General features: G+C 31.6%; 1 protein-coding gene across 3 annotated transcripts; it reads right to left on the bottom strand.

Annotated features, from left to right (window-relative positions):
• Positions 1-494: 494 nt before the first annotated feature.
• On the bottom strand, positions 495-19,609 carry LOC116769283 (scavenger receptor class B member 1). 3 transcript variants are annotated; one of them, XR_009753771.1, is made up of 13 exons: positions 19,457-19,609; positions 13,122-13,222; positions 12,727-12,818; positions 9,369-9,532; positions 9,113-9,260; positions 6,931-7,134; positions 6,054-6,178; positions 4,406-4,567; positions 4,076-4,182; positions 3,688-3,806; positions 2,758-2,883; positions 967-2,254; positions 495-922 (listed from the first exon to the last, which is right to left on the bottom strand). XR_009753771.1 is itself a non-coding variant. In XM_061528691.1 (12 exons), exons 2-12 carry the CDS (start codon positions 13,213-13,215, stop codon positions 1,916-1,918), a joined length of 1,680 nt encoding a protein of 559 aa, XP_061384675.1. In that variant the 5' UTR covers positions 13,216-13,222; positions 19,457-19,609; the 3' UTR covers positions 495-1,915. The 3 variants fall into 3 exon arrangements, 2 of the variants coding, with proteins under 2 accessions (XP_061384675.1, XP_061384679.1); XM_061528691.1 differs by having other exon boundaries at positions 495-2,254; XM_061528695.1 differs by lacking the exon at positions 19,457-19,609 and adding an exon at positions 13,320-13,338 and having other exon boundaries at positions 495-2,254.
• Between the last annotated feature and the right edge of the window lie 2,362 nt (positions 19,610-21,971).

Consider the following 21,971-nt stretch of genomic DNA (forward strand, 5'->3'; position numbering starts at 1 on the left):
CCTTTGATTCGAGCTATTATTTATGAAAGCGTTACAATTTTCCTATCTATATCTAACTTTTTCCTCACGCAGGTTTTTGACTAAATCTATAACATTTACGTTAGTTTCGTTCAACCAGATTGTAAAAAAAATTCTTAGAATAAAAATATGTATTTATGACTTAGAACTAACTCTAAACCCAGCGTCGTTATTAAACCAGCGGTTTTGGGCGTAACGGGACTAAATCCTGAAATATTTTATACGCTTACTTAATAAGCATTGAATGTGAAATTTTAACGAAAACGACTTCATGAGATCTTCGACATTCGCGAGTTTCATTCATTTAAATGAAACTAAAAACATTAATTTCATTTATATGGACTTATTTAAATTTAAATATATCCCTGATCTCATTTCTTTGCAATTCCAATGCAAGCGCAATGTGGTTATGATTACTTAAATGAAAAATAATTCCGATTAATTAATAAGCATTGGAAAATAAACAAAGAATACAGTTTTGGGTAAAACATTATTTATTAATAACATACCTTCAGTCAATATTAACCATATTAAAATTAAATTTATTAAAATTAATATCACGTTCTTATAGAAGTATGCTAACACATGTACAATGGTACAGAGATGTGATTAACTTTGCTCTGGCATATGCTTACGTACGAGACTAATACTGTTCTTAATATTAATTCACATAAAATACACCCAAATTACATAAATAATAATAATCTTGCAAAACGGATATCTTAAAATAAATAAAATGCATTTATCTATACAATATTAATTGAGCTTCCTATGTCTATTTGAGCAGATTCAGGTATCTGGCAAGTAAACGTCTGAGAGATAAATCTCAATCCACAACTAGCGAAATAACTCCACTACACACAAAACATATTTACTGGATAAATAACTGACCACATTAAATGACCTCACTCACTTATAGCTTATATATAGTAATATTAAGTTATCCACGTCCATCATCTCGCATGTATGGGTCTTTAAACTATTTTACATTGGCATGGGCAAGAGGCATTCCCTTACTATAAAAAAATATCAACTAACGTGCTAATCACACATAATATAAAATTCTTATAACTATGTTGATTTTAATATTAACGCAATATTGAGCTTTTTGCGTGCATTCCTGATTGCTGTTTTCATTTGCGAATTTTTATAATTGAATTTTAATACATAAATAATACAACCGTACATAAATCAACCGCAAATCAGGAAAGTAGCAAACATCAATCTAACTAGAAAATAAAATATACAGGGAAATATACTTTACTTTCGGGGGGTTCTACAGCTGGCGATAGACATTGACATGGAATGTGCTCGGTTTTCACGAAAGACTGCTTGGCCGTATCCCGGGGCTTTCTACGATGGTCATGAGAGGACCGTTGGGGCTAAATGAGCAGTCCCGGATCTTCGCCTACCACTTTACTCTTGGGGTGGAAGAAAGTGATAAATATTATCCCCAACAATGAAAAAAAATATAACTTTAAATAAAAGACCATTAACATGAGCCCTGATTTTGATTTAAAGCCAAGGATCATAAGTATTGATTCTCGGGATATTTATGAGGATAAGCGCAGAATTACTGCTTGCATATTTTGATTACATTGTCTTTGATCTCACTACTCCAGGAATAGTACCTAAATATTTGATATTAGCTTCAGCTAATACCTCCAAGCATCCTTAAAAGAAAATAATAGAGTCGTGGCAGACAGACGACCAACAAAGTGACTCTATAGGAGTCCCTTTTACCCGTTTGTGGTAGGGAACTTAATAAAAACTTGTATATTAAATATTATAACCGTAACTGGTATATGTACATATGCATAGTATACAACCGTATAACGACTTCGTTTTGACGTAAAAATTACAAGTACCACCGTATATTAAATAGGGTCGACAGCAATCATTCGTTCAACAATAAGTCTGGTACGTCGTTATCTTCCTCCGTGATCGCTAGTAATGAAACGGCTTCCTTTGCCAGTTCCTGTTCGTCAACGAATCCACTGTTCTCCATGTTCAAAATCACGCTGCTTTTTCGTCGCTCGCTGCTCTTTCTCCTGACCTTTTCCTTTGGTTTCTTTACCAGTTTGTACTTCGGTTTCCAAATTCTGTGAAAGGCTTGAATGCCCAAAAACATCCCTAGGATAAGCAGCACCACCTCCAGGGCGATCACAAGTGGAGGTGCTAACACCAGGCGCAGATGTAACAGAGTTATAATATCTGACGGTGGGTTTTTACAATACTGAAAATAAAAAAAAATGTTTTTTTAAAACATTTATTTATTATAACTATGAAATATTTGTTTTATATTATATTTGTGACCGTTTTGACGCAATGGAAGAAAAGTTTGATCTAAGGTGGGAGAAAGGAAAATCTTTTTTCTTTTTTATGACAAAGGGGCAAACAAACGAACAGACGGCCTACCGGATGAAGGTAGTAACCGTCACCCATGGACATCCGCAAAATAATTAATTTTTCGGATGCGTTGCCACCCTTATTTGGGGAAGAGGGAGAGGAAAGGTTGGGTAAAGGGGAAAGGGTGGAAAAAGGAAAGGGCAACCGGCGCTCTCGCTCATCGGACGAAACGTAGTCATTAAAGACTGCTTCACGCCGATCATCTGTGAGCGGGTGGTACTTCTCCGGTCGAGCCAGCCCATGAATTTGACCACAGTAACAAACAAAGAACAAATCACCAATCTAAGGCTGTTTCGAAAATTCAAAATAATTACAAAACTTTTAACTCACTATAGACATCCAAATCAGCGGCATGACCTTATCTTTTAAGGGTCTGGTGATGGGGTTCCCTGAAGACATTCGCACCGCGATGTTCACTTGGATGTTGGACTCCACAGCTACTGGAACACCTAACACCTGGGCCAGGAGATGCCATTATTGACACGGAACCAATTCAATAATTACGAGTCAGTGTTCGTCTTGGTTTTTATAATAATATTTGTGTTTATATCATATTGGAAAAAATAACTCGCCGAGATTGACTGAATTATTGGCCTCGTGTACATTTACATTTTATTAGTCAATCACAGAAGTATTTTACATATCTATGTATGTAAAACACTTCTTTAATTAAGACCTCTCCGTATTATGTGATAAGATTATTTCATCCTTTGGAGACACTTTATAGCTATATTAGTGATTATTTCATTAACTTTTCCAATAACTATGGTAAAAACCGAAAGACATCCGTGACTTGTTATTTATAATCTATTGACACAATCTTTAAGGAAACAGATCATAAGACTTCTAGGCATTAGAATGAGGTAATGAAATCTGTTATTGAGATGAGAATTACTGCTAAAGTAACGTAAACGTAGTTTGAGGAAACCTGCACTCATATAGATTATTAAATACAAACCGTAAGCAGTCTGCGTCACGCGCGCTTTGCATATAATTTAATTAACCTACATATAAACGGATTACGGAGAATTTGGAGCAGATTCTTCCTTTTCTATTTCTGAGGATTTCAAATACGTCTCATCATATCATAGGTAAATTCTTTATCAATTATAAACAAATGTTTTTCTTAATCAAGAATATAAATGTATTTTTATATTGGTAACAATCATATGCTTGTTTCTACTCATCGTTTTAATGTAAACCTCTCTGTCGCTATTCTAATGCGATATATGTAAAATTTAATAAAGCCACAATATTTACCGGCTCCAAGTCGAGGGTGGACCTGTGTTTTATGGGGTCTGGGTTGAAACCGCGGAAGAAAGAAAGCTGTTCGGGATCTGCGTCCAGGAAATGTGGCTTAGACAACGCTATAGGAAACCCTGAGGAGAAAAAAGAAACATTTTAATAGAAACTAGATTTATTTTCAATAATTATTATTTTTGGTTCGAGACGTATTTAATTTATTGGTTTTCAAATCATTGCGAGGTTTGCTAGAATTGTTATAATATTCAGGCGCTTCTAATGATACAATCACAAAAACTGTTGTGTCGAATTACCAAAACACAGTAAGCTCCCTCCAAAACCAATGAAGATATAGTAAACGTGCGTATTATGATGTTAAGAATTATTGAAAAAATGTCACAGTTACCATAATAACAGCTGCTAATATCCACAAAGCCATCCGGCAGACAGTTCTGAGAGCATGGACAGGCGTAGTTTGAGGACTGGTTGAAGGAAGGCTCGCTCATTATATATCTGGAAAGAAATAATTTAACTGAAATGTATATCTATACAATAACGTTGTTGATCTTACGATGACCGAAAAATAAGGGGATCCACTTTATATAAATTTGCACCAACTTACAGTATTTGAAACGAAAGTTAAAAAAAACATATAAACAATAAACTAACTTTTGGAAGACCAGAGATTACTTATATATATAACTGTTTGTTTTAACACTTCAAATACAATGTGTACCTGTAGAAGTTGAAGCCATGATCGCTTGTGATTTCCTCGGAAAACCTGTAGGGGTAGACTCGACAAGCCTGCTTCCTGAACAGCGGGATCTCGTAGTCCTTTCGTAACCCGGGAGGTAACAACAGACCTTCGTAGGTGTCCTTCAAACGATTGCACGGATAGCTGGTAGAAAACAAATACTTAATGTAAATCAAAATGAATCTAATCTTTCCGGAATATGACGTGTATATTATTATTTTTAAAAAACTTCATACTTCCGACTTTTCGATTATTGCAACATTGCAGCAACTGTGATCACGCACAGACGAGATAAGAGACATCTCGTAATCCGAAAATATTAGTTTCATTTAAATGAATACAAGCGAAAGTGTCATTATAATTTTTGGTCTCAATTCGTTGGCGGTGTAGAACAGACACATTACTGTCTGAAACTCTCAGTCTGTCTTTCCTCTAACATATTAAAGTTACAACGTCAAGCTAAAAATAAATAAATATAAACTAATATTAAATTTAAACCTACAGTTAATTAAAATGCATACTCCTTGTGAAAATATAAGAGCATTTTAAAATTATTTCTAAATAAGCAAAGCAGTGTATAAGTATCAATTACAATTTTTAATTCACTTGAATGAAACGCGTCGAGAGATTTTAAATATTTCAGACAAAACAAATTACAAAACAAGTAAGTTGACCTAGCTATTAATGCTCTGTATCTGAACGTTACAGAAACGAAATTCAACGAACAGACCGACATTGTGCGGTGCATATTACGATAGCTGGATGTCAACATTATAACACGCTTGTTAAATGAGTTACAAAAGCTGCGTTAACTTTAACATAAATAATTAATTATATTATTAAGGAATGACGAAATATGTTTAAGAAAGAATTTGGCAATGTTTTGTTAAGTTTATAAGGACTCTGTACAGAGCACATAATTCATTACTAGCGATAATAATATTAATTATTGTACAGTTAATTTAACAAATATACGAATACTACTAGATGCTAGTGTAGAATCTATGCGGCCTTAGAGCTTCCAGACAACCAGCGAGGAATAGTGAAATATACGTTAGGTATTTGTGTATAACATGTAAATAATATAAATATTACACAATAGATCTTGTGCTAAATAATGTTTAATGTACATATGTATATAATAAATAATTTTAATTTTAAAACAACAAAACACATAATAAAGTAGTTATTCTTTACCAAACGTTTAAATGACTTTTCTGACTATATAGCTTTAATATGTGCAGTACAGAAACTTTTATTGTGGTAAATGAATTTGTGTTAGTTGTACGAATATCTTGTGGTAGACTCCAGTTTTTGTGATAAATATCATTTTATATCAATTCACATCCCTACTAATATTTTTAATGCGTTAATAATTCTGTCTTTCTGTCTATAACGTTTTCACTCCTAAACCACTGAATCGATTTTGATGAATTTTGATGTATAGATAGATGGTACTTTTGAGAAAGATTCCGAATCCTGATTCCGATCCCGACCCCGATCCCGGACCTACACGGGTGGAAGCAGGTAGTGCAGTTCGGGTTCAGTAGCGTAAGTGCAGAGTACAACTCTGATGTCCACGCCGGCTGATTCGCGGTCAAAAGCTAGTATCTTTATACTCGTATGTTACCTCGAATTCCAATCAGTGAACCCCTGTTCAACAAGTCCGGGGCTTTTGTTCCAGGAGTTAATCGCAAATTTTCTTGATTTATTCCTTAATTCTATTTCAACTTCTTCTTTTCTTTGAGCGTAGAACTGTCACAAGAAAGAAATATTGAAAGTCAGTGATATTATAATGTATATTTTTTTGTTTTTTATAACATTTTTAGGACGTTGAAGATAGTATTGTGTTTGAAACTTCAGAAATGTTGATTTCACTGCAAAACAAAGCATCCCTATGTTCAAACAGCAGAATATTGTTTTCAAATAGATTCTTTTCTGTAATCGTTATTGCTTTTATTATCATGAAGGTCTTAGAGGCATTTGGTGGTATTTCCAGTGACTACTCCATTAAGCTAAGCTGACTTTTACTTGTCCTTTGATCAAAGAAGCCATTTATGTAAAACCAGCCTAACAACCTTCAAGAAATTCAAATTATATTAATAAAATAACCAAAACGAACGAGAATTTGGAGATTATGATAAATAATGAAACGAAAAGTGTTTGATGTGATGGCTTCATCATGGGAAAGTATTTACTTTCATTAGAAAACATTCGCATTAATCTTCGGATCGGATGATAAAGTACTGAATAATACATAAAGAGTAATGAATATAAAAATTTACATCCGACTGTAAGTTTTAAAACTATTGGAATAAATGAAATACATGAGGAAGAACTACTAGCACATAGTATCCAACAGTTATAAAAAATGAAAATAATGATAAAAATTATCTGCTATTTAAAAAATATAGATATATAGCTAATATATGTAGGATGTGTATTACTTGGAGTAGGTTTTGAAAAGATTTATATTAAGCGTAATGAAAATAGTTTAAGTTACTCACTCTGTCCATAATGCCAATTTTTCCGAAATCAATCCAGCCAGGCAGAAATTTATTGGCGATGTTGACCAGGGGATCGTCGTAACCCCACAGTAAGCCCTCGGCTGTCATGTTAATAAACAGCTTGGGCCCCAGTGCCGAAATGGAGTAATAGGCCCCCGCGTTCGCGAAATACCCCATCTTATCTGCTAGAAGCGTGCTGATAGCCTGTAAAATATAAACGCTGTCATATTTTTCTACTATTACTTTTAAGGCCAAAAGAATGCCACCATCATTAAATACATCTTATTTAATTTATATACTTATTAGGAAATGCAGGACAGTTATTATTTTAATAGCTATGATTATGGCTGCACATTACAACCAGGAGCGCGCTGTGACCACTGCCTTCAAGGTGGCAGAAACATTTAGATATAACCGTGCTCATTAATATTCTACACATGTTATTCAATGATTGCCCTTCAACTTTTATTTCGACACTCTGGGTCAGTCACTTCTGACCGAAATATGGATCGGTTTGATTTATATTTATTCGTGTTTTTTGTGATTTTTTTAATCGTATATTTGATTAAGAGTGATCCGTATTTTTAAGTCATGTTACAAACATTAGAATAATTACCTAATAATGGGTATATTTCATCCTCTCTTCTTCTTGTACCAATAAACAATTAATACATTTAATTTGACTTAAGCTTTTTAGTGTTAAAATATTATAGTAAGATTCAAGTGCACTAAAAGACAAAGTATCATTTAAATATCTGTATGAAACAAATGTTTTATCTGTTACGAAATATATGTAAATCACTCTTAGCGTGAAATGCCATCGAACCTTCTCGAAGCTAGCCATGACATTGCTCTAAATTAACGAAGGGCTTCGATCCAAGACGACCTTAAACTGGTAAATAATTTTGATATTGTCATATCCCAAATAAATAAGGGATTTTTCCATGGAATTAACTACAGACATTCATTATTATTAACATATGGGAGTGTAATTATTATTTGTACTAGAATTTCAGTTGTACTAGCAGAAAACGCTGTTGATTTACTATTATGGCTATTAAAATTGTAACGAGGTATCTGGTGATTGGTCTAGCCGTCATCAGACTTGAGATTTGAGATGCCTACATCCATACCATAGCACGAAACGTACTAACTTAAAGTGTAACGTCTTGGTCAAAGCTTCCGATATTTTATATTATAAAGTTATTAATCTCAAAAACTTTTTGCACTTAACCTTGTTTAGATCAGGGATCAATGCAATAGCTAGTTTCCTCTCGCTATATACCATGAATAACTTGCACATATACATAGGTACATATACATATATTTCCTAAGAATTAGAAAAAAAAAATCGATTTTGGTTCTAAATTGAAGGACTATTTATTTCAGTAGAATCCACGCGTTTCCCGATTAATATATTAATAATAATTATAACTGAGAAAATGAGAGGAGCAAGCTTTATCTCAGTGCTTTATAGAATGTGATAACGTATTTAAAACAAACAGTTGGCAGTCAAGATAATCTCAGAGATCGTTGTATGTGAAGGACATTCAGAGATATATCTTGTACAATTAATCGGTTTTTATTTAATTAAAATGAATTAATAAACACCTGTTACCACACGTCGCTATTAAAACATAATTCTAGTAAACATAACTCGACAATTAACAAACATATAAAACGTGGTTAACGTGCTTGTAATACTTGAACCAATCACCTCGGTTTTCGAGTGGAGTTGAAAAAGTTTGTAATTGCTGACTTAGCTTTAGCTTCGTTATGTTGCTTTAATGAGCACGTGACTTAATAAAGATACTTTGAAGGTTACCGGATGAAAAAATAAATTGCGTTTGAAAAAAATATATACATTTACGACAGAGCAACTATATAAGCCATGAAAATAATGGGATCAAAGAGTTTGGCGAGTATTCATTTAAATGAAACTAATATTTTTCGGATTACTTCGCGTATTTTATTATTTTAAAAAACTACATACTTCCGAGATTTCGGTTACTTTTTAGCAAAGATCGCGTTGGGAGTATGTAGTTTTTAAAAATAATAAAATAACTTGTAGTATAATCCGAAAAATATTTGTTTCATGTATACCATGAAAATGTTAAGACCACCAAAGTTAAACCAAAAGTACTTTTGTTATGTTATAACGTTCGTGGTAACGTCTACTTACAATAAGAGCAATATTTGGTATCCTGACTTCAATGTCCTTGTAGTGGGCAAATGATTTTTCCGGACGGAACTCCAGAACGGTCTTTGGATTCATGGTCATAACACCTCGATCATGATCTATGGACATGTTCTCATTCGTTCTTATTTCTCTGCAACAAATAATTGATATCAGAAATACAAGGAACCGGTGAGAATTCCTCAAAAGTTGGAGTTTTCTTTACAGAACGATATAGTTCTCTCTCTCTCTTGGCACTCACTGAAAGACGAACGGTCCAATTTCTTCTAATTGTAGTTGAGTGTCTGATCCGCTCAGAAATTCGTCCACATTTGTGTAGTTAAAGATGTAAACGTCAGAAAATACCTCGTAGGTGGGGTGTTCCAGCATCCGATACAGATACCGCCCCTCCCGCATATCCAGTGCCTGAGAACAAAATGGCGGCTTAAAAATACGAAAAGAAGAAAGAAAGCGATATATTTAATTTGGTCGGGTAAAAATCTAATTTCTGTTGAATTATGAAAATCAAATAATAAAAAATCCAACGAAATGTTATAGCGAATGAGTTACATTTAAAATCATGGCTTACAAAAATCCAGCGGCTTCTTCTATGATGATGAAACAATTAAAAGAGAAGATTTATAAAAAAAAAAATACCCTAAAAATGACAGTTCTTCTGTGACTTAACAGGGTATACGCGGTAACCCAGCCAGATCTTTTGTTGTTACTCATCACTCACTGATTCAAAATGTTCATCGTTTGTTTTGTATTATTTAATATTTATTTACTTTTACTATAACTTACTATTTATAATAGAATACATCAAACACTGAATTTATATAAAGTTCATACTTTTTATTATTATATAAAACAGTTGTTACTTTTTCGTGTACTAAAACTGAGATGATTGTTAAAGAATTCATCACATTTAATGTTTCAAATTTTGTTTGCTTCTCGTAAACATACAATATCTAGAGAGAAAAATGTGATCAAGACAAAGACATTTTTATAGGAAATAGTTTTAAAAGTCGTTTGAGTTTACGAGACAAGTTTTCTGAAACGAACTCGAATGAAGAGAATGAATACAGTCTTACTTTATTTCTGTGCATAAAAAATCATTGCTTCACCATATAAACATGGTCTTATAATATTTTTTAATTGTATCAAACCACACAACAGTACAAAAAATATTCATGAAAGTCATTATGTTGACCTCACCTTGACAGATATTTTAAAACGCCTTATAATTTAGTCCCGATTATTATTTAAAACAAACATATTGAGTTACTACTTCATATAATGATATTTAGATTTTCGCGTATACCTATTTGTTTAAATGGACCTAAATTTTACGGTTTAAAAGGCGTTTTTTATTATTTCTTAACTACATAAGCCTCATCATACATTTTCACGTAGTATCTGAATTGTTTCTTCATATCCATACATTTTAAACGTCGTATAATGATCATTCTTATTTTTTATTAAAACCCATAACAATGATAGTAAGAAATCGAATTTTTGTGTTGAACGATTCATTAACTGCATTATATGTGAACGAACTCCGGGCGACGGGTCAAGGTTTTTTTAAAGTATTACACATAACACCGTTATTTAAAGCCTTTTATTATCAACCGCAACAAAAACAGTAAAAATATTTACACAATACGTTTCAGGTTTTTAATATGTTTAAATTTGTATATAAAATTTCTTTGTGTTCAAACTACTAAAAATTCTAGTTTCTGTTTGTCTGTTTTTAAATTATCCTTTTAGGGTCGACTAAAGGATCCATCTTATATATTTGTAGTTCTCTCATCCTATCTATCTATCCTATCTATCTAACAAAAAACAGACAAAGACGTCTGTAATACATAGTATATATAAATAAGCCTCTATAATATGATATCTTGAGTAGAGTGAAATGGAGAGATTTAAACCTCTGCCATGTTTGGAACAGAGGCCTTCTAGCAGTCGGAATGACGTCCATACGTATAGATAGGTTATTTATGATTTAATATTAATTTTCTGTGTATACATAATACTCTATGTAGTATATACACTGCTTATATAATATAATGTATATATCGTGACTTTGCCGTCATAACTTAAAAGATAAATGCGTCACTGCAAAAACATGCGAAGCCGCGGGATCGAGATATCCATCAATAAATAATGCTAAACCAATCAAAACTAATTATATTTCAATGTCAAACACAAACTATAATAATGCTCAACAATTGGCAATTACGTATAAATATTTTTTTTTTGCAATTTTCTACGGTGTACGCCGTGTTGCGTACAGCGGTGCAATTCACTCTTACGTAGTTGACGTAACGCAATGGTTTGCAATAAAATGATATTGCTAACAAAGGTCATGAGAAAAGTATATTTAATAAGAAAACTGTAACATGTTAAGGTAAAGGTTGATTTTAAATAACCGGAGTATAGGAGCAACCAAACGTGTTATGTTAAACGGGACGTTCTTGAAGGACGGTCTGTTTGTGCCAATAAGACACGGGGTTTCGTAAATTATATTGTTGGTTAGAAAATAAAAATGACGAGGCAAGTAAATCCTGTAAACAGTAATTTGTATGCTTTCATTTCGATTCAATCTGTCATTAATTTCATTTTAAATTAAATCAACTCAATATTTTTTTAAGGGTAACACTCCATAAATTTGCCTCTTTTTTTAAACCAAAACAATTAATTAATTATTATTCCAATTATAAAACATAAAATTTACCGCCAGATATAAAAGGAAATCATTGTACTAAAACTCATTAGAAACATCACAAAAAATTAGAGGCCATAAACCAGAGTTATTTCAACAAACCATTCTGTTTTATGGTCAATTATTTACATTACTGAAACAGTTTTAGTAAGTTTTTATAAACGATTATCCTATCATAAGAATATCTGCATAGGAAATGAGCCACGAGTCTAAGAGCACATTAAAATTCTATCGAGATAGCTAGATAACTACCTCCTGCCTAGGGTCACACAGGGGCCATAGTTATTATGGTGCAATTAAATTTATTGGATGTGGATTGCATTTAAACTTAATTTATATTAATAATAACATGTATATTTCATTCCTACCAGTATCAGGCTTCTCAGGACAAAATATAAATTGCATTATTTTTTTACATCATTTTAGCAATTTACTTACAAAATCAATCTCGTTAATAAAGCGTAATTAAGTTTTAACAACACATACATAAGTCAATACATATCGTCGACATTGAGGATGTACTAGTGAGTAAAAGCTGTTTATATTTCACGAAAAAAAATCAATCCGTATTATCTAATTGAAGTACCAGATTTATTTCAAAGATTCCATATGACAAAGCCGCTTCAAAATCTGTATAAAAAACCAATGACGTCCAAAAACTTTCACTCTGACGTCCTAAAATATTCAAAGATAAAACGTACCAGGATCTGGATATTAATAATATTACAATATATCTTTATTATAGGCGCACGTCATTAGCGTTAATACGTCACATCGATTAACAAAATGACATGACGTGTCAGTGTCATTTTATTGAATCTGTCATCAAGCTATTTTCAGGTTTTTAGGTTATTTTGGTAAAGCTTTTTGAATGTTTAAAATGTAAACTTACCCAATCGGTAACGAGGTTGATAGGGTTTATAGCGGCTAGTACTATCGATAGTGTTATGAACAGGGACCCGTATATTCCTCGTATGACGGATTCTGAAATAGAAGTGATTGTTCAGTGACAGGTGCTGTTCCACATTATAAACAAAACAACGCTATAAAAGTAGTATCGATTCAAAAGCTATTAATAGTTTACAAATAGCAAACAGAAATTTTAAATATTTTTCTATCAATATGACATAAAATTATCTCATTTAAATGAAGCAGAGAAAACATTACCAAAGGAGTATAGTTCGACACAAACTATGTTTGGGAAATCAAAATAAATTAATTGTGCAGGATTTATTTCGTAAAGCTAGTGGTATGGAAGTGACAAAATATAAACAATACACAACTTACGTCGTTTCTCAACGGTAAAATTTTGTATTTTCATTATAGATATCCTGCCCTTACTGGGCACATGCTGGATAGCCTTTTTCGCACCTAACGCCATTTTGAAGCTGTAAAAAAAAAACTCTTTAAACAAATCACTTAACGAAGTCCATAAAACTATTTGGATACAAACGAAAATATAAAAATGATCGCATTAATGTATACCTAATACTTTGTAGGTTTTTTAAGCGAGCACGTGTACGGTGTACGGTGTAGCCAGCGAGAGATTTGACCGGCTCATATTTGAATACAAATTACATAAAAATGTCATCATCAAATGAATATAAATTTAACTATAATATATTGAATTGGAAGTCGTTTATACAAGAGTAGCACTTTATATATATGTTTGTTTTATTGTATATTATAGTACTGTTTTGTATAAGTGCCTGGAATTAAAACTCGATTTTTCTATTGAAACGGCTGCAGGTATACAATTAAAATAAACGCGTGTTTGTTCTTTTTAACCGCCTACATAGCGAGTTTTTGTTAGAAGAGGGTTCGGACAGTGATCAAGGATGGGCGCGGAACATATCGAGATCCAAAAACATTATTATAGTAGTGATATTATAGAAATTAATATATACTCAATAGCTGCGTGAAGAAGCGCCGTTATAGTGACGGTAATGAGAAGAATTACTCCACTGTGATTGTTTGATATCTACAATTATTGTGCTCGCTGACGGTTGTTGAACACACAATTATGTGAAACAAAAAGTTCAAATAAATTAATCAGCACAGGGCATATTTTAACTATTCATCATAACCACCTTAACTAGCTTAATATGATCCTTATCTTTTTTAAATATTTTCCGTATAATAATTATTATAGCATTTACTGAGATTTTATTCCTGATTTGTAAAGAAAATGTGTTTTTTTTTGTTTGACAAGTTAATTGTTATCACGGCTACAATTACAGCGTTTGAGTTATGATTTAATCGTGAGCAAATAGTTAAAAAAACTGGTCGATATCAGACGATGTGGAGGCAATTACATTCATATATTACATTGCTAATGGAACCGGCTTGCGTCGTTTACGCGGGCTGGGTTAAAAAACATAAGTTACTATAAATCTAATATATATAAATTATTAACAATTATTGTCAATATCATTTGAATGAAAACTTATAATACACTAGTAATTTTACTTTTGTTATATTTTAAGCGGACTCGCCTTATATTTATTTATTAGGACACACTGATCGATTATTATTTAACATTTATATATGCAAGAATTTTAAATTATATAATTTGTGTATAAAATCAGTATTCAAGTTTTATATAAGATTAATCTCAATATTGTTATTACATCGTGTCCTATTAGGGTGTTACATTATACAAAGAAGAGGCATGTTTCAGGACTGACAACACATTAATTGACAAATAATGAATTACACAATTCACAAAGTACATTATGAGTATTGAGCTTGTTTTATGGCTATATAATTATCTATGAATATATGAGTAATATTTTTTTATGTATTAATAAACATTATCCTTAATGTGTTTATTTTTTGTAACAAATTTTCGTCCCGAGCTAGCGGGCTATCAATTATCAGGTCGTGCGTCATGACGAGCAGTGTTTAAACCGGTATCCTAAATCGTTCACGTGTTCGCATTTTTTAGTTTTCGGTCTCATGGGAACAGCTACAGGTAACTACAATAACAGATTTACAATATAAGAATCAATTAATTTAGTATCTAATCTATATGTATTATGGACAACTGTCGATTTTCAAACATTCAATTAAACATAGATACACAATATAGTTTAAAAAAGCCGTTATGGTTGGTAATTTTTTAAATAATAATTGTTAAAGTTTTCGAGGGAGAAAAAAAAACTTAATTATACAAATTAATATACCTCATGAACTTAGTGAGTTGTGTCTATATATTTTTTTCTACATTTAGTATCAGTTGTACTGAAGCTATACTATATTATCCCACCCGGTTATTATTTTTTTTTAAGGTGTCATATTTTTTTTAAAACAAAACGATTACTTGGACGCTTATTTTTTTGGTGTTCCGCAACAGATCGCGGATGTGAATGAAAAAATACATCACTCGAATAAGTATTGCACTTAGTGCTGACAAAAGAAACATTAGTTTAATTTTTTAGCACAAAATTTTTTTATTGATAAAAGTCACAAAAAATCAAGGTCTTTTTTAAAATATTATTATGGTTTGTTCTCCTAATATAGATTTTTTTTTTTTAACATATTACTGTCAAGGAATAAAGCATGATATGTGATTTGTTGTAACATTTCGTCGGGCCTTCGTTGTAGCTCGCGAGTCACGTGTCTCGCCGCGAGTCACGTGTTAGGCGGCGGTCGCGAAAATGTGCCAAAAAATAATAATAAGATACATGAGGTCAGAAATCTGCATCATTTTAATTGGTGCGCCATTAGCTATAAGGAGTTCTTAGTATCGATATATTAATATTCCATTATTTTGCGTATATTATTTTCATGTTTTCCAATTATTATCAGGTATAAAATGCGTTTTATCGTAACTGAATTATCGACAGAAAATTTGTTAATCCATACATACATGTACATCTATCGATCGTTCGTAGGCACAACCTAAATATGTACCAGTATGTATATATGTATCCCACTTATATCTAATGACAAATTTTGTAGGAGTGTATATGTGTATATTCTTGTTATTCAAAAACTACTAAACTCACTTGAATCTGTGAGAATGAGTGACGGATATGGGCTAGGTCGTGGTCCAGGATTCTCTTGCAGTTGGGAAATTATTCCGAGGTAAAATCAATTATATTGCTACGCCTATTGTATACGCCAATGTTAAACATTGAAATTGATATGTTTAATGATCTCCAAAATAACAAACTCATTGTTTTAAATTATTAATATTGTAATTTTATTGCATACAAATGTATCTTAATCGCTACAACGATACATTTGCCAATGTCTTAATCAACAATACTGCCGAGTATAAAATTAGTTGATACATACATAAATACATGTGCACATAGCATTTACAGTCCTTTTTTATGATATTATCAAAGTAAAGATCATTCTACTCATCTGTCAATTAAATGTTTATAACTATTGACACTATGCACCCCACGCTTTTTACAATAATGTACATTTATTTTTTATTTACACTATTCTTAATCTAAATTTATTAAATTTTATTTTCTGTTTTTTAGTTGGATTTTTTATAAAAGCGTGTTTTTTTAGTTTTTTTAAACTATTATTTTTTGTACATTGAATGCATAAAAATTTAATTTCAGTTATTGATCATTTTTAAATACAAATCGTTTAGTTCAGCTGAACTTTTACTATATAAAAGTATTTTTTGGTAATTTTAGGGTTATTAAAACATTAATGAAAATGAAATTTCTATTCAAATAATCGGATTTAAAGATCATTGACAGTTGGAGAGCTGTGCGTGTCTCGACTCGGTTATCGAGCAGACGGGTGTCATGTGTTAATGTGTTTCATTCATGAGCGGTTACTCTTATGTTTGATATTAAATTTGTTTCCGTAGTTTTGCTTGCGGTCCCCTTAAATCATGTACATATTATAGAAAAATGTTAGACCTTTAATGAGATCTAAGACTTTCGCGAGTATTCATTCAAATTATTCTCATCTCGTCCGTCCGTGATCATGGCTTCTGCAAAGTAACCGAAAGGTCGGGAGTATGTAGTTTTTAAAAATAATAAAATACGCGTAGCAATCCGAAAATTAGTGCAATTTAGACCATCTTTAAACATTAATAAAAATGTAATTATCCGTTTTTGTTTCAGCCAAGTGTATAAAAATGTCTGAATAAAAGTACCCGGTAAATATTAACTTTGGACACCGGAAGAACTTTTTCAATCATATTTATATTACACTATTATATATATTAGTAGTTGTTATTGAGACGCGTATCATATTATTCATATAAATATATATTTACGAGACGCAACCTCTCATCATCCCATGGATCACCGTGCGGGTCCGCGGCCGGGTCCGTCTATATGTTTGTTTTACACCGTAATAATCTTACACGCGTTAATTTTTCTCAATTTAATTATAAACATTTCTTACTCAATTTTTATTTGTATATTCGATATAATATGAAAGTCCAAGAAATGATATCTGGGAGATATTAAATTCAGGCAAATAAGACGAGGTCACCTGTGTTTATATACGTTAAGTTCTGTAGCAACTCAATTTATAATATTATTATATGAAAAAAGATATATATATTATTTTATATGTAAATACGGATAGAATGAGGTATTTGTACATGTATCTCCGGTTTTATTTACAATCTTTTTCTTCGACGTTATTTGTATTTAACTTGTTTCCGTATAGCAGACAAAGTACCGACCTCAATGTGAAATACAGCCAGAGACAGGGGATCATCTAGTGTTCTACATTCAATACTATTTTATATTTTTGCATTACAAAGGTTCGTCTCTAAAGTCATCATCAATGTAGGTATATAATAATATATGCAATTAATAATCAAACATATCATTTATGTTTTTTCATAAATATATTCACAGAATAATTTTTAATGATTTTTTATGCATTATGTTGTTGATTTCTTAAGAATCAGTGTAACAAAAATATAATCACAGATGGAAGTATCAGTGTAACAAAAATATAATCACAGATGGAAGTATCTTAAAATAGTTAATTCTGGTTGCTCTCCGCATTAAACATTCTCTTGGTCCTTGAATACTTTGAGAGAGCTGTTTTTGATCGAGTATTTTGTGCTCGAAAGAAGCCATCAATTTTAATGTGTTTTATGGGAATTCTTGTTAATTTAAAATTAAAAAAATCATCGTTTAAATAGTTTTGTAATACCGCGGCGGTTACTTGTAGCGCTGGTCGGACTGCTTGTGAGACTTGTTCGAGGGATATATAACAAATTATTTTAACATTATTTTTCATTAATTCGATGATCCGTTGTATGAACCTAAATAACTATAGCTATATTTGTGAGGATTACCTTAGAATTTCATTATTTATGTCGACGAAGTATATTTTTAGGTCATTTTATGTGTTATAACTGTTGAATGTTGCTATGAAATGTGCTTTTGAAATACTTTCATCACATCGACGGCCGACGTCTCGCTGGAAAGTCGGACTGACGAAACGCACCTCACTGTTTACTAAACATGTTGCTTGTTTCGCTGTTTGGCTCAAAACACCACTGCTTCATATAAATAATAATATTCATAATTATTAATATTTAAATTTTTTAATTATTTTATAAATACAGACGAACTATTGAGACCTTCGATGTATCCTGTGATACAACTCACCTTATTGAGTCATAATAACATATCAATTATTTAATTAAACAAGCGACGTCTCCCATCTCTCCTCGTTCTTCCATCCCATGTTTGTTTGGAACACACAGACGTAGTAATTCAAGCGATGCGTTCTACTAACATATATTTTATGTAACCCCGTCTATTGAGTAACGTAACATTGTAATCGTATTCCTTATAAATCTTTAAATTCCTAAGTCATAGTAATCCGAGTTGCTTAACGATAGTTTAATCTAATTAATGTGTGTAAACTAATATTATATGAATTAAACTCCGACAGATCTCAATACTTCTAATGTACCGGATATAAAACGAAGTCAGGAAAAGCTATTCTCAGACGATTTACATATATGGTCCACATTATTAAATATACATACAACATATAAACGGCGTCCTAGAAATTTCACGGAAACGAAGTGTTGTTGTGTGAAATGTTAACTTTGTATAATGAGTTAAATAATATTAGCAATATTATTTTTTTATTAATAAATTATACGAAATATTTTAAAGAATACATTGTTTATTAACGTTTCGTTTATTTTCATTATATTTATATAAAATACAATTTTAAATTTATTTCAAGCCTAACTTTATACTAATATTGTAGGATCATGTAGGAGAGTGTCCAATTTTTTTTTAATGTTACCAAAATTTATTTTTCCTTTGTTTAACATTTCTAAGCGAATGAATTAAATTATTAAACAGAAGAGTGTTTTTTTTTAATTTTAGTGGGTAGATAGAAAATTATTTTTATATATGTAACATGTATACATAATGTCATTATGCTTGGGTTTCTTAAGTTTTTGTCTATTATAAAAAATTATTATAATAGACTTCTGAATCATTTTTGCTTAATTTCAATCATTCAAAAAATTTTTTTGTTAATAAATAATATTAGTTTAATTTATCTAACACGATATTGTAATTTTAATTTAATTATAATAAAATAATTAATTTATAACATAATTAAATCACTTATTTAATGTCACTTTAACTTACGTTAAGTTCGCTAACAACAGCAGACACAACACATAACTAGCGCAATCAAAACAAAACTAACCGACAGCGGCTCACATACTCGATATTTACACCCAGCGACACATCGGCTCTGACGTCAGGTACGTTTAATGTTCAATTGATGGATTCATTTAAAATAACCCGCTGCACACGTCACAGCTACTGAGCCAGCTCACACGCGACCTCAGCTTCACCAGAACTAAGTTTAAGGCCTCCAGATCAAAGACGTTTTTTAGGACGTCATTCTTAACGTGGAATGAGGTAGACCTGCAGCATTGGCTGCACAGCTGTGATACAGTTCCGTAACAATTACGTTATAATTATGATTGACTCTAATGATTTTATCAGCTCCAAAACCAATTAGGTAATTAAGAAATAAACAATGAGATAGATTTAATAACAAATAATGATCTGAGAAAATAATTGACCGGAGAAAAAAATAATACTTTTATAGCGTAGTACGTGTTAAAAATAGAGGAGTGACGGTTTAATAGTTGGAAGAGGGAATTTAGAAATATAAGTTTTGATAGCTGCAGGCTTCTGCCAAAACAAAATTAAGAAACCACTTGTTTTATACCCTTTATATCCTTATTTCAAACATCCCAGAGGTGTGATTATTACAGGGTACATTCATTTATAAAAACATATGAATTCAGCTAAAGACAGATTTCTCTTTAAAATAACGTATATATATTTAAATGAAACTAATATATTTCGGATATACTACGAGATGTGAACGCACATCTCGTCTGCCCGTGATCACGGTTGCTGCAAAGTAACCGAAACGTCGGGATTATGTAGTTTTAAAATAATAAAAATCGCGTAGTATGTACGAAATATATTAGTTTCATTTAAATGAATAAAACTCGCGAAAGTCTTAGATCTCATTTCATATATATATATTTAATTACTTGCAAGGCGTTCCTTTCTTTGAAAAGCGAGTCATTACATCAGGGAAGAGGTGTTATTGTCCAAATATTCGTCCAAACGTCAAAGCTGTATGTGTCCCAGATTCGATTCCTCGCAACCCAAACTTGTATTTCTATAGGTTGCAATTAAATTTCGTTTTACGAAAGCATCCGATCTTCCGTAAACCTTAATAACGTGGTACATATATAGCAAACTGATCCTTTTTTGTCTTTATACAGACTAACTGCGACTCGATCATCGCGTGTGAAATAAAAAAAAAATGAAAATTGTCTGAGTTTTAAATGTTAGTGTCATATATTATATATCTTTATTTATATATTGTTTAAACACTGACAAAATATGACTTTAAACTAATAGAAAAACCGATTGTCATGGAATCATGTCACAGTCAAGGCTTTGTGTATAAATTTAATGTCAAAAATATAAAATACCTATCATTAATTACAACAAAGTATATATTATTTGTTAACTAAAATTAATTGGTTCAAATAAAAACGAGAAGAGTATTTTTCTTATAATATTTAGCTTTAAAACAATTGTTTTGATATCTTCGTTAAGTCACATCATTAGTCACAAAAAAAAATAAACTTGATCTCATGGAAATTGTAACAGTAATTCTAAACATTGCAGGAATCGTTGATCTTTCCTATTAGTATTTCCTTAACCTATAAGTATTATATATAAGTATATTCTAAGATCTTTCGAGAATAATACAGACACACACACATCCACACATTTAAATATTTCTTTTCAATGATATGCGTCGTTTTTATTCTGTATGACATTGGTTTAAAATGTTACATACATTTTTTATTTATTGTTGATATAACAAAAAAATATTTTTCCATAGTTTCCATACTTATAATATATATATATATATTACTTCATAACGTTAATTTCGATGGATTTGCTTAGTGTGAGTTTTTTTAAGTGTATAAAACTATAAACAGACCACAGACGTCCACACCAACAGTACGAAGTCATTTTAATGGTCGCACTTGGTTTAAGAGTAGTACATATTTTGTTATATTTAACCGTGCCTGGTGTATGCCAGATCGTAAGGACCGAGGTAAGAGTGGCAGCGAGTGTTGAACCATCGGGCCGGTTGGCTTTGCGTAACGCATTGCGACACTGTGATCCGTCCAAGGCGACGGCTAAACGAATCGGTTTACACAAAAGGTTGACTACTTTCGTTCTAATCGTACATAAAAAATATTATACGCATTGAATTATATAAGTATGATCGTTCCGTCTTATTATTCCTTGCGTGGACGGACGCTTTAGTTACTTGTGTGTTATGATACCGTCACATGTTAATATTGTTATAAATGAAGGAGGAGAAAATTGACGAAATTTTAATGTGTATTGTTTGTTATATGTTCAACTCAAAAATATCTATTTGATGTTGTTTTTCAGCTAATGATCGCATAGAAAATGTCTCAGTACAACAGACAAGCATGTCACTTGTTATGTTTTGTTTCCAAGATTTCTTATCTTCATAAATCTCATCTCACATATAACTGACTATTATGACCATAGTATGAATATTCCTGTACTCTTGCCCAAG

This window comes from Danaus plexippus, chromosome 5 (assembly GCF_018135715.1).
Source record: "Danaus plexippus chromosome 5, MEX_DaPlex, whole genome shotgun sequence".
In the NCBI taxonomy this organism is placed as follows: domain Eukaryota; kingdom Metazoa; phylum Arthropoda; class Insecta; order Lepidoptera; family Nymphalidae; genus Danaus; species Danaus plexippus.